The sequence below is a fragment of the Pelecanus crispus genome, chromosome 1, assembly GCF_030463565.1.
Source record: "Pelecanus crispus isolate bPelCri1 chromosome 1, bPelCri1.pri, whole genome shotgun sequence".
Classification (NCBI taxonomy): domain Eukaryota; kingdom Metazoa; phylum Chordata; class Aves; order Pelecaniformes; family Pelecanidae; genus Pelecanus; species Pelecanus crispus.
In genome coordinates, this window is record NC_134643.1 from 144358938 (window position 1) to 144377586 (window position 18649).

The following is an 18649-nucleotide window of genomic DNA, read 5'->3' on the forward strand; positions in this document are numbered from 1 at the left end:
AGCCACCTGAAAAGTACATAAACAAAAACACAAAGCTCATCTATGAGCAGTACTTCCAACAGATTTGTGTATTAGGTTCCTAATAACCTTTCCTCTCAACAGCTGTAACTTTTCCCTCCCCACAACTCCTCATATTGCAAGAGTATAAAGATTGTGCCTATGGTTCTGCAATTTCTCCCCATATCCCATGGACCCTTGATTCCCAGCAGCACCTTCTGGCTCCAATACCCCCAAAACTACCTCTGCAGCCCAGGACAGGATGTGCTGTGGCTTGTTCCAGCCTCCATAAATCCTTCCCTGTATGCAGGGCAAGCAGAAGAAAACAGTTCACATTGCAGCCCATCCTTTACTAATGGCATAATAATGTGCAATGCTGTGTCATCTGCCCGTAAGTATTCCTGAAATCCATGCAAATGTAATATTCCTAAAACTGCTAATCCCCTATGGAAACTATGCAGAAATTAATAAATATTTACGAGACAGAAAAGCTGAATCCTATTAAGTGTCTCTTTTTTGGATAGCAATTTAATAGTTCTAATCTCAATAAAGAGTCAAGGCTAAAACCTTATATTGTATCACACATTAAGTCCTATACTACAGGACACTGCATCTCTTATCAAATTATTTCAGAAGCCTTCTCAAAAGCTAGCAGCATTCTTCTGAGGCAGAAAACTTCTTCAGCACAGTAGTGACATTCTCTTCTGTTTTATAAAGTACAGAGGCTTCACTTTGCCCTGGATTTCTACACAAGTTTGCCATGCAACAACAAAATTAAGGCTATGTTGTATGATAAAATTCACTTCCATCATTTCTTTATAACCAATTTTAAAAAAAAAAAAAACAAAAACCCCCAAACAAACCTACAGTAATTCAAGAACAGCCCCAGACAAATGCAGAGAATATATTATTCCCTCACTGGGGAATGCCCAACTGGTTGAAGGAGACTTCAAAGGCTCCCAAGACTCTGAGGAGGAGGGAAAGGAATTCTGCGGCTGGCAGCCGCCAAGTTTTTTAAGCAATGGCTGGACAAGAGCCAAGAGCAGCTTAGTAAGGGTGTCAACAAAGTACTGAATTTACAGAACAAGATGGAGATCAGGGTTGGAAGCACCACTGAGATTTACAGAAGATTCCTCTGTTCCTGGGGTTTTTCAATATAAATGGAAAGTTATTGCCTAGAAATCTTTTTATTACTTTCTGTGTAAACAAATACAGCAAGAAGCTTGGAAAAAATCAGATGTATTACTCTCTTCTTTTCAAAGGTGCAAGGGCAAAAAGCTTGAGATGGTGCACAAAGCATGAGAGGTCCTGGTAAGCATAACTTTGGAAAGACTCTCTTTGAATCGTCCCTTGTATTTTCTCACAGTATTTCTTGAAACCGAAGCACTTCTAACTGTTTTGTCCATTAACACAGAACTCCAACGCTGTGTAAAGCATTTAACCCGGTCAGCCACAAAAGGCAGTCCGAATGTTTTCACGTGGAAGTTGCTGTTCCAAGTATTTTAGCCATAGTTCAGAATACATGTAAGGACCTCATTTCAGAAAAATATTTCTTCAGTTCGTACACCATCTCTGCCACCTGCCTGACACCATCTCATGACACACGACTGTCTGCTCCTTAGTTCTCACTTCTACAAAGGAGGTTAATGCAGTCTCGATTGGTACCTTTGTTGTCCACAGTTTAAAATTGGAATGAGTATCCTACTAACTTTTGAATAATGATTATCCAGCTACATCAACTCTGTCTCCCCTCTGAATATAAATCCTGCCTGTATATGCAAGCACTGTATTAAGCCTAAGGGTGACGAACCCATTTTGCTGTGACGGTTGGATTACCATTTAGGATAATATCTGTGGGCTGCAAGTAATTAGTTATCATGAAAGAGACAAATTTTGCAACCTTGTTAATTGCAGAATGATTCCTTTCACTCAGTTCAGCACTGGCCCTATGAAGTTTCTATCCCTCTGTTCATATATTACCTATATTTAATTCCTAATATGATTAGCTTTACTTTCCCAAACCCATTTATATTAATCTTCTCCTTCTGTGCCTTCCCACTGAGCATTTGGGAATTCAATTTCTCTCTGCAAAGACTCTCTTCTACAGTTTTTGCTCTCAATTGCACAGAAAAAAAATGCAAGCCAGATCTGACATGCCTACAACGATTAATATCCTTTCCGTAAGTTCAAACTTGATGTCTGTGGTAAGACAGCTAATAACAATGTCTGAAAAGCAAAAGGGAGTGATTTCTTTTGCATGCGATCACGATTGTTATTCCTATCAAAGATGCCTACCGGTAGGATGCTTTAGTAGCTTTTTTAGTCACAGCATTGCAATGGGAGTTCATGTTCTACTCATTATCTATAGGGACTCCTAAAGCCTTTTACAAAGTTCAAGAAAAAAAAGAAGAGTTGCTGATATCCTCGTTTGTTTTTAAATACGTGCATTCACACACATGTATGTATGTTGGTGCAAGTGCACTCCATTACTGTATTCCAATGTAAACCTCACTTTTTATTAAACGTCAACATTATCTAAAGTTAGCATGCAATTTAAACAGCAATCATTAAGCTACTACTTCTTTTAAACATAGTTATTGTAAGAATTACCTAACAGTCTGTATTTATTGCCTTTCAGTTGTCTTGGCTGTCTATCCTTGTGATCAGTGCATTAAGAGCTCTTTACAGTTTAGTATTTAATTTGTGATCTTTGTTAATTTCACAACAAATAAGTGCCTGTGTGGGTCAAACAATATCATGGGAACATTTGTTATTCTGTTGGTTTTTATTTTTTTTTAAAATAAGTAATTGTGAAACCACAATACACAAGTAATTCCAATGATGGCAGGAAGCCAAAAATTATTTCTACACTTTTATTTTTTAATTGACTAGATTTCAAGTAGATAGCATTGAGGTTGTTTTTGCAGATTATACTATTTACCATTGCTGTGATAGCTCATATAACTACTTTCTTCTTTTCTCCGTCCCTGCCAACTGCCTATTCCCACAATATTGAAAGCATTCACTCATTGGTGATAAGAAGCTTAATGATAGCAGCACAACAGTAACAGCAGCAGTAGTACAAAGCTGTAAAGATAAGACTTTTTTTTTTAAAATTAGAACTGGCAAATGTGTCAGACAGCGGCAAGTCAAAGCTCAGAAACAGTCCAAAAGGGAAAATGTTGGAAATTTCTCCCTCTTAGTTTCCAAAAGGGACATCTGTTCTCTTTTTGATAGCACCTTGTACTGTATTAAAGCATAAAACATACATTGTTTAAGAGAGGATGAGATTAATGTATTTCATAGTGCTTCTAATTAAAAATCAGCACTTTTCTCTCAGAATGTATTTTGTTTTTCAATATAGAAGAGTCAACTATGGATGACTGGAAAAATAGGAAATACAAGAGTATAGCATGAAAATCTTCATAATTGGCACATGACAAAAAGCAACAACAAAATTACTGATACTCCACAGTATGACCAAGCAAAACAAAATAGTTTTATATACTGTAACTCAGTCATAGGTTTTAAGATTCTTTAAAAATGGAAGAAGGATTGTGCCCCTATTTGAAAGATGAGAAAACAGATACTGCAAGAAATTGCTTGCACACATTTTCTCACTGTAGCATGAGGTGCATAAATGGTATTGGAAACAAAGTCAGTGCCATCAGTGAACATCAGCTTGCTAGGATTCCTAAAAATAATCATACATCTACTCACGATTTATGTGGTCCATATAATAAACTCCAATCTGTTGATCGTAAACAGTTTCCCATCCTAAAGGAAGCTCATCACCAACACAGTCAGCAAATGTCAATGGCTTTGTAATCCTGTAAAAATAAAAATAACACAAATAAATACAAAAGGTGCAGAGTTTACAGAGCAATGAATGTTATTACATGTTTTGAAGATACCTCCATCATTTGATCACAAACTAGTTATGCTGCTTAGGAATGCGCTAATGATTACAAACATACACTTTCAAAATAAAATTTCATTTAAATATGCTGACAGATACTCCCCAAACAGGTAAGACAAGCTTCTCCCTTCAAGTTTCTATGTTTAACAGTTTAATTACAATGGCATGCAGTTCTGCCAGTTTTTCTCCCATATTGCAAAGAACACAAACGTGAAGCTGGAGTTCACCACTGCTAAAAATTACTAGAAGCTTTTTAGGCTTTAACTTCTTTAACGTGTTCAAAGCAGTATAATTGTTTGTCCTTAAAAAAATGAAATAAAAGTCAAGAAAGCACCATATGATAGATTTCTCCTCTTTTCAATTATACATTTCCAACTATTAATGATTTTCTCTTGGTCCAGACCCATCCAAATCACTACTTCTCCCTCAAAAAGAAGAGAGACAAACAAATGTCTCTAAAGAATTCTGAAGCCATTAGAACGTGACTATCCAGCAGCTTAAAATACCACACCCCTTGCTAGGCAAAATCTTGATAGACCAGTGAGTAATAGAAAACCAAAACCAGCAATTTCAGTATTGACAGGAATGTTGAAAATACTGGTTTACAAATTCTACAGAAAGACTCTAAACCAACAGTGTTCTAGAACATCAAGATACATAAAAAAATTAGGAAGAACGATGCAAATAAAAAATCCTTAACATTCAGCTGAATCGTGTCTCTTTTCCAAATCATTACTTAACCCCTAAGATAATGTCTTCCTCTAAAAGCTGATATAAAATTCCTTTACATAAAAGCTATCAATGTAGTAATTTCAATTATACATGGGATATAGATCCAACAGCTTCAATGTTTATTTGTTGAGGCATTTCTAATACCTAGAATGATGACAGCTTTGCAAAGACTAAATACATGCATTAATTTAGGGACTGACTTAAGTTCAGCATAACCTATGGCATATTACTGTTCAGCGTAAAATGGAAATTCCGTTTGTATAATCCCCAATTCAGGTTTCCTGACACCAGATTTGGACTATGCTTACAAATACACTGTGGAACAGAAAGATCACTGGGACTGGTAATTGCACTTCATGTGATAACACCTATATAAAACAATAACTTTGTCTGAACTAAAACATGTCTGTCTTTGATCTAGAAGTCCTTCCGCACCCCAAAACAAAACCAACCAGAAGAATCCAATGGTAAAGACTTCAAATGATGGAAATACTACTACAGCTACATTCTAGCTATTCCAGTTGTCCAGTAAGTGCACCGTTCAACCACTAACAAAAAGCACAAAACTTCACACGCAGCAAAGAGAAAAACTGCATTTACCTGCCTCCTAAAACTATTTCAGTATTCTTGAGATTAAAGTGTTCGAAAGTAACTGCAGTAGAATAAAAAAAAAAATCCTCACTAGCTTAAAGGTAATGTTTGCAGTACAAAGATTAAATCATTTATGTCAAATAATAAGGAGCTTGATCATATGCTAGGGATTCTCAAACATGTATAAACAGTTTAATAAGAAGATGTACATAAACTTGTGCACCACTAATTAAAGATTTTCCATTACTGACAAATATGAGCTTACATCATGTAATCATGCAAATCCAAAGCTGCTGTATTCAAAGAAGAAAACGTTACTATGGACTGGCAGATGCATTCTTTCAGTAACACAGCTAGCAGTCAGGCAGACCAAATATTGCCAAAATACTTCCGATACCCCTGGAATTCAGTTAAATATTAAAAATATAACATGCAGCGTTTTTTCTTAAACTCTCATGGTTTTTGTTCTGAAGACATCATGTTTACAATTTCTCAAAGTAGTCTGGACATCGGCTCCTAAATTACCACACTATAGACAAGATTTTCTTTGGAATGAGTTATGAGACATGCTTGCCTGTTATACAAACACACCCTCACCCTTTATTCGTAAATAAAACCTGCACATGATACTCTAACCTTTCACACTACAAGAACTTTAATTCAACGCTCTCCGTGATCCCACCAGGGCTCAGACTTCCAGGACAAGGACAACGCTCACTTTCTGGAAAAGGGAGACTAAAGAAAGCCAATGCATCTGGTCTAACCAGTTTTCATTCCAATGTTATAAAGCATGCATGAACAGTTTAATTAATGGTTTTGAAGGAAACCTCATAAGAAAAAGGACACATAAAAAGCTGTCTTCCAGATATTCAGACCATTGTTCACTTGATTGCTCATTTTAAACTATATTAAAAGTTGCTCCAAATTGGATTCCCTTCAGACAAAGCATAACATCACATTGATTCTCAATTCAGTCACATTTATGTCTATGTAGCTTGAACCTTCCTCATTCAATTCACCTAGCTCAAAACATGTAAAGCTTAAACTAAGAATTAGAAGTTTCTCCCTGTGTTTTGCACTGGTTTAACTAAGTCAACTGAAAAGATACATTTCTGGTTCAACCAGCACAACTCTGAGGACGAGATTGATTCCCCCCCCCCCCCCCCCCCAGTTAGGGAAACTAAGGGTTTCCAGAATAACAAAGACAAAATGGAACAGATGCAGATAAGTATCTTCTGGAGATATGGCTTTACCCTCTGGGTTTTTTTAATTAGCTTAAGCACTGTAAAATAGGACAGGTCTTTTCTGCTTCTATATAAAGAATTGTACAAGGTACAAGTACATCTATTAAAACACTTCAAAGTATTAAAGACAAAAAACTTTTTGAAGCATTATAAAAACAAAGACAGAATAAAAATGCTGCCACCTTCAATTAAATAAAAAACAGGGCTGCCCTGAACTATGCTATTCACAGTAATAAAGAACAACTAAGGCATTTTATCTGTCACCAGTGATCATCTCCTGTCCCCCCCACGACAAATGGTAGACACTAATAAGAAGGTTCTGAACTTCCAGCTGAAGACAGAATTCCTCTGGGACGAGTTTACAACCTTAACTGGTTGCGGCCTCTGGATCTACAGCCCAGGTACAAGTGACAGTCATCCATGGGGGCCAGCTTTGCATATATCAAAGAGCCAACCGCAACTTCAGATTAACTGCTGATTCTTCATTATCTTAAAACATTTATCCTTTCCAAAAGTAATGACACTCTTCAGTCATTAGGCACCCAATCTTTTGCCACTCAGAAACCCTTCAAAAGCAAATACAGAAACACATAAGAAAGCTTCCATAACCTAAATCCTGCACACCAAGCTGAGAGGAAAAATCTTTGAACATTATCATGTGCCTTAGTTCTTTCACCTCTAACTCTGCACAAATTAAACGCTTTCGTTAAGAAGAAATGGAAGTCTGGTATTTGCATGCAGTAAAACAGACACATCTGAAAACCCAAGTTTTATTAATGAATTTTCTCTGCATCAATTATCAAGCTAAACAGTTAGAATACAGAAATCAAACTACAAAGTAAAACCAAACAGTTGAATAAAACTGTTTCTAAGAGGCGGGTTTTTTTTCTCCTCCTTGCATACCTATTTCTTATCTTTATCCGTTACCCAGACATAGAAGGATTCCAGAATACATTACTACAGCTTTCTGAATATGCAGCAGCAACAGATATTTCTTGAATGCATCAGTTCATGGCGGGGAGCGGGTGGGAAGGAAAGAAGACAAAAAAAGGCAATGGCTAAATACCATTTTAGATAAATTACTGCAAAACCACTCTCAGCTTTAGTATACTTTTTTAATAGAATCTAATTTCAACCCCCCAAAAAACCCTAGAAAACCTCAACCTTTAAATAATAAAAGAATGCTTCTGGGTTCAAAGAAAAGGCATACTTCAACTCTCCAAAACACAGTTTGACTGATAGCATGGGGCAGCAATTTCACTGTCATGGATTTTCAAAAACAGAACCACATCACTAAAAACACAAGGCATCAGAAAATATTAGATAAGATCCTCAGTCTTCCCATGGCCCTGATGCCACATCGACGGCCTTGGCTGCTTGAAATCCCTAGGTCTAATTGAGCAAAACTTCCGCTGGGAGGAACTAAATCAAGACAAACAGAGCCTGTTTTTGCAAGATCTTGAACAGGAAGTCGTAAAGGTGTTTCCAAAGTAGAAATGCTGCTGCAAGCTAGCTGCCATCTCTCAGACAACGTCTAGATGCCTAAATTACATCCAGGGCCACCTTATCTTCCAAAGTGGGCCTGGATTAAGAGGAAAGCACCAACTACAAGGGCTAATTATGAAAAAGAACCACCAAGTTCTGAAGAAAAGCCACCATTTGTAGGGGAGACAGAGGGAAGGATGCAAGAACAGAAACTGCCAACAGTGCTTTTATTTTTGTTCCTGATTTTGGTCAGGTCCAACAACAGAGGCAGAAAACGGCTAATAAAATTTGATACTCCTCAACAGACAACTAGGAAAAACATTCTTCTAAATCTCATGTCAGTCTGAATAGCCGTCTAATGGGATAGATGGTTTTGCCTGACAAATAGGAATTACAGGCTAGGAAACTATTAATCCACATCATGGATCTGAAAAATATCAGGCAATTTTTAAATTGAGTAACAGTATCACTAGAAAATTTTTAAAATGAGTAACAGTATAACTAGAAAAGAATTAAGCATTCTGATAAATCTAGCAAGTTTATCCAAAGTAAAGTATTACTCTATGTTACTGAAGTGTCACAAGGCAAGAAAGAGAGAAGGCAAAATGAGAAATCATGCACACACTTAAAAGCTGTCGGGCAGATATTTTTTTCTTACCTCCTTTCAAACATGAATTTAAGTTACTGCCATTATTATACAATTCAATTAATCCTCCTGTCTTGTACCATGGCTCTTACTCTCTCCAGCTGCACAGCCAAAAAAAAAAAAAAATTCCTAGAAATTGAGCAGGAATGGAAGATGACTTTTTTTGCAGTTTCACAGACATGGCCAAGAAGAGCTGTTTACACTAAGTGGGAGGATGGGAAGGTTGTTGTTATTTTGTTTTTACAAGTCACGCTGCAGTGCCAGAGGTATTTCACGGACACCCTCCACCACCGTAGCTCGGGCCTGGGCAGCAGCACGCTTCAGGCATGACAGGACCTTCCCTGTGAGACACAGAGAGGGTCTTTGGCCACCCAGCTGTGCCACGACCCCCCAGCAGCCCCAAGCCACCCAGCTCCTCCAAGCAGGCTGCCCTGAAGAGAGCATCCCCCGCGGCGGCCAGCGCCTCCCGCCCCAGCGAGCGGGGCAGGGCCACGTCCCGCACGCGCTGCTCGGCTGCCGACGCGCGGAGCAGCCTGCACGGTTCAGGGACAGCCGCGCGCCAGCGAGACCCAGGCGGCCTCACCTCGTGCCAGCACATGCCAGCCAGGCACGGGCTGTTTGCAGCAAATGCCGCCATGAACGCTGGACCCCCTCTTACGGCACTCTGGAGTATACCACGGTTTTTCCTCACTGTCCGTCCTCTATTACGGACTCAGCTCTCCTCAAGCAGCCAAGTCATAAAAGTGAGCTGGATGCTGAAAGAAGGTTTGACAAATTACATGCTGGCCGCTTAGTCAAAAGTACAAAGTTCACCAAACTATATGTGTATTTTCAACATAAAAATCCCTTGTAACTTTTTTCTTGATCCAAATGATATATCTTCATTTTACTGCATAACTTAACCTCGAGTTCCAAATAGAATAACTTACTGAACATCTACTGGATCCTTCATTAAAATAAATCCACAATACAGATGGCCGGACAGAAACTTGGACAAATGAGATTCTGTGCTCAGGACAAAGACTTAAAGAAGGTAACTTGTATTCAGAGTCATCGCTGGGATACATTTCCCTGAGAAATAAAACGGTACCCTACAGCAAGGAAATAACAGCACCAGCTCTTCTAAAGGTCACTTGAAATTTAGTCTTTCTAAGACCACACTGTATTTTGCACTAATTTTCATTCTTTTTTTTAAAACAACTGCAAATAAGGACATGAAAGAGTGCTAACAGTGTCAAATCAGTGTATTTGCTTCAATTAATTTTATAGTAACATAAGCCAACACAGCAAACGTCAATGTGCAAAACAGAAGGCACAGAATGGCATTAGCCAGCTACAGTAATGAATTAACATCTTTAAGTGTGGAGAAAAATGTGTGTTCATTATTAGACCTTTTTTTTTTTTTTTTTAACTGGGAACAAGTGTTAACTGCCTTTAACACATGGTATTACAAACCTGGACAACCTATGCTGAGACAGCTGACAAGCATGTCACTCCACAAATATTTGAGTTATTCGTCGATCACCACCTCCTGAGCAATGGTTTGCCACTGTTTACAGGGTGGCAAACAAGCGGGTGGCAGTTCCTTTTGACCCCACAGTGCTTCAGGAGCTGGTTAAAAAGCAGCTCTACCATCTGTGCAACAGGGCAGCATAGACAGTAAGTTCATCAGCCATCCTATTCCTCAGTCCATAACTGCCCTTGTTTTACAGCCACCTGAGCTTATGTGCTGAAGAAAAACATTCAGGAAAAATGGAAATAATGTTATAAAAACTCAGCAGATTGACCAGAATACACAGGTACCTTATTTTGGCACCCAAAACCTGAATGGAATGATTTTGTTTCCTACAGCATTTCAGATCATCACGTCCTGTGTTGCGCACATTGAATCAACTGACTCCAAACCAAAAGAATTCACTTTTTCATGCTAGGCAGTCCCTTTACATTTTTTTAAATCTCACTAACACTTTTCTGACATGCAGGGTATTATACACATAGTAGATGTTCATCATATGCAACATATTTGCTGCTACATGTAATGCTAATAGGGCAGGTGGCCATGAAAACCCTGAACAATTAGATTTTGTGATGTAAAATGTGTGTGAAGCTACATGTATGAGTAAGAGATAACCTATACAATTTGTTAACTTAGAAGAAGTAACAGAAGTTTATACTGTGTACAAACACCTACAAGAAATGTACCTGAGGATACTCTCTAACCCCCTTTCATGATTCTAGAAACAATAAACATTTACTAACAAGCAACAACAGAGAAATAATATACTTCTGTTTTTATCCTTTATCATACTCCCCAAAACTAAAACAGCTAAGAAATATTGGCTTAGTATGTTGAAACATGAAATAAAATGCTATGTCCAACTGCAGCTCTTGCATGACTTGTCTGGCTGCTCAGGAACTGCTGAAACAGTTCCATACAAGCTGCCAAGTCTTCCAAGCAGCTATCCATTTCTTAACAGCAGCTATGATCCATATCCAAATTCAGAACACAAATATTATGGGAAATTCTTGCTGAAAATATACACATATTTCATCAATATGACCGAAATTCCTCCTTCAAAAATCATAACCGGGTTAAAAGTCAGTGCTTTTAAGAAAACTGCTCTTGTTGCTACTATTTATTATTTTCTCACAGAGGATAATCAATAAAAAAAAATGAGGGCAGAGGGGTTTAAGTAAGACTGTCCATGAGCGCTTTAAAACATGTTTTGTTTGTGTATGCACAGATAGCCTGAAGTTACAGGCAACTGTACAAAGCCACCATCCAGAACCTAAGATTAGCAGCAAGGCGGAGGCAATCGCTGGAGGGGCTGGCTGAAGGAAGGCAGTCTGGGCAGCAGGTGACTTGACACCTAGACCAGAAAACAGACAGAATTACATATGGCAGCTGGGAATAAGCCATAAGACGAGGACAGCAAGAATATGCGGCAGATCAGACAGTTAAGGGGGGGAAATTAGGAGACTACAGTTCTACTAAACTCATGTTTATTGGACCTTCGTATTGCATATCTTCTTAGCTAGAAACAGTAACATGCAAGATATTTATGACTTTTCTTTTGCCAATCCTAATAAAGCTGCCTTTGTTACTCAAAATCTCTAAATATTTACAAGATCTTCTCAAGTACTTGCATATTGGGAGAGACTTCAAAAAAAAAGCCCAAACAGATAAAAATCAAAAGCCTAACCTAAAAGATAAGGAAAATTTAATAGGGAACTTCACAGTCTGAGAAGCAAGCTGAATTCTTCCACCTGTGTAAGAAGCCTAACATGACACTACACCTGTCCATATACAGCACAGCTTTAGAGTGGACAAGTAAAGCAGTGTTGTAGTTTCACTGATTCTGAATCAACGTTTATAACTTTTTCACCAATTTCTGTGAATAACAGTGTTTTCCAAATACATGCTATTGGTAATTAAGGTCCTAGTTAGTAAAGGCCAGCCCTGCAGTTAACTGCTTATTTCTTCCATCCTGCAAACCACAACTCTGCAACCTTTTGCTGGAGAAGAGCAAGTCATGCAGCTCTTGGATTTCTACGTCCTCAGTACATATTAAAGCCCATCTTCAGTTCAGTATAACAAACTGCTTGGCTGCTGTATCCTTAGTTTTGCAGTGACTCTGCTGGTTTGAGAACTCACATTTCTGACTAGTTTACTTGGCCACAATCCTGCCCACCTGTTAACTAAACCATTGTAGGAGAGTCACTGGGAGAGGTGATGAGTTGCTACACCCTTACACAGAGGACTATATATGTGCTTCTGTGTAAGCATATGCATACACACACAAAATTGTTCTCTTCTGACTTCTGGTCACAACTTCTGTATGCAACTACCAGATGAGGAGGAAACACCTGTACTTTCTGGTGACAAGTGGAGTCCCCCAGGGGTCCGTACTGGGACTGGTGCTATTTAACATCTTCATCAATGACATAGACAGTGGGATCGAGTGCACCCTCAGCAAGTTTGCAGATGACACCCAGCTGAGTGGTGCCGTTGACACGCCAGGAGGATGAGATGTCATCCAAAGGGACCTGGACAAGCTGGAGAGGTGGGCCTGTGTGAACCTCATGAGGTTCAACAAGGCTAAGTGCAAGGTCCTGCACCTGGGACGGGGCAAACCCCGATATCAATACAGGCTGGGGGATGAAGGGATTGAGAGCAGCCCTGCGGAGAAGGACTTGGGGGTAGTGGTGGATGAAAAGCTGGACATGAGCCGGCAATGTGTGCTTGCAGCCCAGAAAGCCAACCAAATCCTGGGCTGCATCAAAAGCAGTGTGGCCAGCAGGTTGAGTGAGGTGATTCTGCCTCTCTTCTCTGCTCTGGTGAGACCCCACCTGGAGCACTGCATCCAGCTCTGGGGCCCTCAGCACAAGAAGGACATGGACCTGCTGGAGCGGCTCCAGAGGAGGGCCACAAAAATGATTGGAGGGCTGGAGCACCTCTCCTACGAGGCCAGGCTGAGAGAGTTGGGGCTGTTCAGCCTAGAGAAGAGAAGGCTGCGGGGAGACCTTATTGCAACCTTCCAGTACTTAAAGGGGGCCTACAGGAAAGATGGGGAGAATCTTTTTAACAAGGCCTGTTGTGACAGGACAAGGAGTAATGGTTTTAAACTGAAGAATAGATTTAGACTAGACATAAGAAAGAAATTTTTTACAATGAGGGTGGTGAAGCACTGGCACAGGTTGCCCAGAGAGGTGGTAGAGGCCCCATCCCTGGCAACATTCAAGGTCAGGTTGGGTGGGGCTCTGAGCAACCTGATCTGGTTAAAGCTGTCCCTGCTCACTGCAGGGGGGCTGGGCTAGGTGACCTCTAAAGGTCCCTTCCAACCCAAAGCATTCTATGATTCTATGATTCCTAATGGAAGTCAGCTGAGCAAGGGTGAAAAGGTGCATCTGCGAGACCTTACCATCAAGTTCTTAGTAATAAGCCCTTTGCACGTGAACAAGAATAACAGGAGTTCAAAGCAGGAAGAAAATGAAGCAGATGGGAAAAGGGAGGTCCCCAGCAGATGAGGAGAAACAAAAACGGGACATAAAACTCCACATTCCAGTTCATGTCATTCCACATGTTAGAAGAAAAGGAGACATCAAAAGAAACTTTACATCTCAATAACAAGTAACTAAAATGGTCTTAAATGCTGCAAGACATTATCATGCAGTGGAATACTCCCTGCCGACTCTTGCAGGATCACTTCAAGTCTATATTAAACAAGATTAGCACATCCTCACTATTACATTGCCTCTTTCATTTCTAGGTTATTAAGGTATCTTGGCTCTCTCTCAAGTAGTACAGAAGGAGAAGGGTAAAGTTCTTCAAAACTCTCTTCCCATCTACTACGTTCTCTCACCAACCTCAATGTCCTACATCCAGAAAGATTATGCCAGCATTTGCTGACTAGCTTGTTACCCTTAAGTCTGACCTTGCTAGACTAAACTTTTCTTCAAAATTTTGAAGTCTATGTGATTATCGCAAACATTATTGCAGAGATTTTTCTAACAGCCATTGGTAATTCAAGTTTCTGTACATGTGTAATGGTTAGCTCTGCACTGCTGAAGGTCTCCCCTGCCTTAAATTTATCATTCTTCTTTACCAACTAGCCAGACTGGAAATCACTAAAAATATATATATGTGTGTGTGTATTTATTGATTTGTCCAAATACCATTCAAGTGCCAAATGACAGAGGCTTAACTTAACTCTTCAATAAAGAAAGCACTGTAATACACTTTTGTGAACACTTTAAATCACTTTAGACAGCAAAACCGAGAATCTTGTGTTAACTGGTAATCTTTGGGCCGACTAGAAGGCAAGTAGTTGAAGATGCACAGAGGTTAACACCAGAATCTTGAGGTATATACGAAATTACATCCTGATGTGGTCTGCAACTGCTTATTCACTGAAGAAAACCCTTCCCGTACACTGAGAAGGCCCATCATGCTAGAAAACATGCCAACGAATGTGATGCTAAAGGGATTTTATACTTCTGTAGTCTGCGAGAAACAATGTTTTAGAATAGGCTGTAGCCAAACCATACTTAACTACGAGTGTTCCCCTAGTTTAATGAGATTAGAAACAGACATGTCATGTTTATGTGCACAAACAAGCTCAGCACTGCTATCAGTAAAAATTTAAGTAATTTGATGTTTTAAAACATTTTAAACCCCAATCCTCCAAAAACTTACTATACTTGGAGTATATTCAATTAAATTTTACTGAAATTAATTTCATGAAACTATTTCAACCACTAAGTATTACTCAATGATACTAATGAAAGAGAAAACACATGTTAAAAGTTACCAGAAACTGTTTCTAGAGAAACAAAGCAGAAAGTGACAAACAATGGGAGGAAAAAGTAAATGCAACTGGACTGAGTGGAAAACAATGGTTGGAAAAATACATATATTCAAGAGACCATTCTTTTCAAGTCTCGGAACAAAGTGATGTGTAGATAACTGCCAAAAGAATATGCATACCATGACTTCACATACATCCTATTAAAAACAAATTGTGAGGTAAAACAGTAAACAAATGCCTCGCACCCAGAAAAGTCTACACTGCCAGCTAATATTAGAAATCCAAGACAAGAGTTTCTCATTTAACCTTTCAGAACAGCTTTGCTCCTCCTCTTCCTCCAGCCCGCTTGAAAACAGTGTTATACTTGTCCTGTATTTTTCCTAGAAGTACCACGTATGCCATTTCTCAAACATGTTCAATTATCACATTCCTGGAAGTTTTATGGACTCTTGTACCATTTCTATGTAATGTCTTCTAACATGCTACTGCACTGTCAGGCACCAACTTTGCCTGTATAGCAGGGAAATTTTGCCTTGTAAAAGGCCACAGCCCTGGCCGCAAGCCCCCCCTTAGTGGAGTGAGTGCCCATAGGCACAGAGAGAAACCTGCAACCAGAGAAGGCATTACACTGTGCTCCAGCAGACCCCTGCCCAAACCATGCCACAGATTTGTAAGGCAGGCTTTCCAGACTGCTTCTCTTTTTAAGTTTCTGAACTACATTAATAAAGCAATACTTCATGTGGGAATAAAAGAGTGCAACTAACATGACACACAGACACAATGCAAGGGCACTGTTTCAATCACTTGCCTGAAGAGCTACTAAGTTCGACTTAGCTCTAAGCAACTGAAGTGGAAATAACGTTGACAGGATCTTCGATGCTTTTGGTTCGACTCCATTTCTTGCAAGCGGTGATCTATGGCAGTCACCTCATTATTTAAGGTTTTTCCGCTCTTCCAGGAGTTAGAGACCCTTAGTTAAGCACATATGGGCACGTGTTTCAGCTGCCTAGAAGCAGCGATGGACAAGTCATTAGTGAATATTGTATACATTAGCATACACATACAGACATGCTCAATCTACCTACTTATTTTAAAAGGTCCGTATTTTAACTGGTATCACAAAAACAGTTAATGGTTACCTTTAAGGTATTAAAAATGGTCTAAAAATAAACCAATTAAAGAAAACTGTGCTTAAAATGTGTCTTTTCTTATCCTGATAGGTTTGGAGATCTAACAAAAGAAATTGTATCTCCCTAGAATCTTTGCTTCTTTTATACCACTGGAGCAACAACTCCTCTGCAGAGTAAAATAATGTCTTTAAAGCCCTGAAACTACCTAAGGGAAAAGCAATGGTTCTGCAATGATTTGCTACATTTTCTTCTCCACAGCTCACTCTTTGCCTTTATTTTAAAATTACAGATATAGCTGCTTAATTATTTACACTTCATGACATGCTAGTTTATATAATTTCTAAGCTTTTGATTCTCAACATTCTCAACCTACCAGACACAAATACAAATTCATGTAAGCTACAAATGTATAATGTTAATGCAAATGTTGGGGAGAAGATTCTCTAAAATATGTACTTAAAATCTTACAACTGCTTCCATACTCCAGGTTGACGCCCTTGTCAGCCAGTAATTTTCAAGCTTTTAGGAAAACTTAGCCCCTGTTTTCCCAATGTTTAATTATCCCAGTATTATTGCCATTCCCCAAATACACTTGCCTCCTACAGTCCTCCTTAATGCTGACCTTGCAAACTAACGCACTGTATTCACCAATCAATATTAGTAATTTAGTAATATAACCTAATGAAAAAGACAATTTTACAGATTTATGTTCATCTGAAATTTTTTAAGAGGTTGAAGTTATGAAGTTTGATGCTATTACTTCTATGGTTGCCAGTAGTTGTGCAATGTATTACATTTAAGCTTCAAGCTAGACCAATAAAGTACTTCCAAGTAAGTAATACGAGGAACTACTCATAATTTCACTGTCACGCTTTTGCTAAAATACAGGAATAAAAAGTATTTTGTGAAAAATCCAGAGAAATCCAGCCAGATAATGTACTTTTTATGAATAGTAGAAGTGCAACAAGAAAAAAAAAATCTTAAGACAACCTGCTCAAACCCAATATAAAAAATATTTAGAACTACTAGAAAAATTCATTTTCAGTATAAGAAACTAAATCAAAGAGTAAGACTGCACAAGTAAAGTTTTTTGGGGTTTTTTTTTGTTTGTTTTGGGTTTGTTTTTTTTTTTTTTACAGTATAAAATTTCACATCTACCAAAAAATGAAAGAGTAAAAAACAATCAACAGGAGATAAAGCACAATCATAGAAGACACACCAAGCCATCCAACCTACACTGATCTTAATTTGAACATAACTGAACATCCACAAGTAACAAGTACGTCTTCACTAAAACAGCAGTGGAAATTAGATTAAATTTATACCGTAACATACTAAAGAGACTTCAACAGTAGATGGCCTCCTCTTCTTCCTCCCCCTCTCCCATGACCAAGAAGGTTAAAAATAGAGGTTTCCGTTTCCTTAGACTATTTCACTTTAAACTTTTCTAGAGCCCTGAAATTAGCTACTTTGCCAGCTTCCTACATTTGTGTTAGAAAAGAAGGAGCATTAAAAACATGCTTCCATTTACATCAACTCAGGAAACTGACTTCTGTGGTTTGCATTATTATTATCATTTGTAAATGACAAGTCCCTCTAGAAGCTGTAGGTGTCTCTTCAAAAGTTTCCCTTTGGGTATTGCTGACCCAAAGGCCCCTTGCACCACATACTAACATATGTTGGGGGTAATCTTCTGTACTTGCGTATTTTTCTGTATTTATGCATTCCTTTGCAGTTAGTAAAGGCAGATATTTTCCATGCACAGCGTTCAACTCCCCACATCCAAGAGCAGCTCCAGTACTAGGAAAGAGATCTTAAGAGCCGCAGAAAGCCAGCTTCAGCTCCCTCCCCCCAGCCCTGAGCCTTCGAGGAAGTTGGAGCCTCAGGAAGCCTCTGACTTCCACCATGGCAGCACAGAGTGGCCCCAGCTGTCCAGGTCCATATTTTAAGGTCAGAAGGAACCACTGTCATCATCTAATTGACCTCCTGCATAATACAGGCCACAAAACTTTAGCTAGTAATTCTTGCATCTAGCCCAACATCTCGAGGTTGAGCTACAGCATATTTTCCATAGCGGTAAGAGCAGTGTTTGTTTATATTGAAAAATTGCAGAATAAGTATCTGAACTGTTTATCTGGAAGTATTGCATTATCAACACTCAAAAAGTAGCAGGTACCCAAATACTGCTCTAGTATAAAGTTGTATCATCTACACATTACTATAATGCAGTGCCAGCCATTCATTAGGAAGTCTGGTATGCTTCGTTAGGCATTACCTCGTTAGGTAATTTTTTTGATTGCTTCTAATTTTGCTAGACTGAAATCATTCTGGCTGAAGTTCTCCCTCCTGAGGGTGTGCCTCATTCTCATCTCTTGTGAGAAGTTTCAATTAAAACAGCTCAGCCACTTGAAACAATAAAGCAGAGGAAAAAATGCTGTCCCTCCCCACCCCTATGCTACCATTCCTACAGCAGTCTCCCAGATGATCTCAGCGCTACGAACACCGGGACATGAGTTTTTTAGGTCTCCTGCTGTCCCTGTGAAAAACTGTTCAAGTTTGGTCAAGGCACAGAGGAGTGGAAGAGGGGAAATATTGTT

General features: G+C 39.0%; 1 protein-coding gene across 1 annotated transcript in view; it reads right to left on the reverse strand.

Moving 5' to 3' along the window:
• The window catches only part of WWC3 (WWC family member 3), a 101565-nt gene that overhangs the window by 58311 nt on the left and 24605 nt on the right, over nt 1-18649 (reverse strand). Inside the window, exon 2 of the mRNA XM_075714012.1 lies at nt 3718-3827. Within this exon, the coding sequence (XP_075570127.1) occupies nt 3718-3733 (16 nt within the window). The 5' untranslated portion in view covers nt 3734-3827. The remainder of the gene's footprint in view (nt 1-3717; nt 3828-18649) is intronic.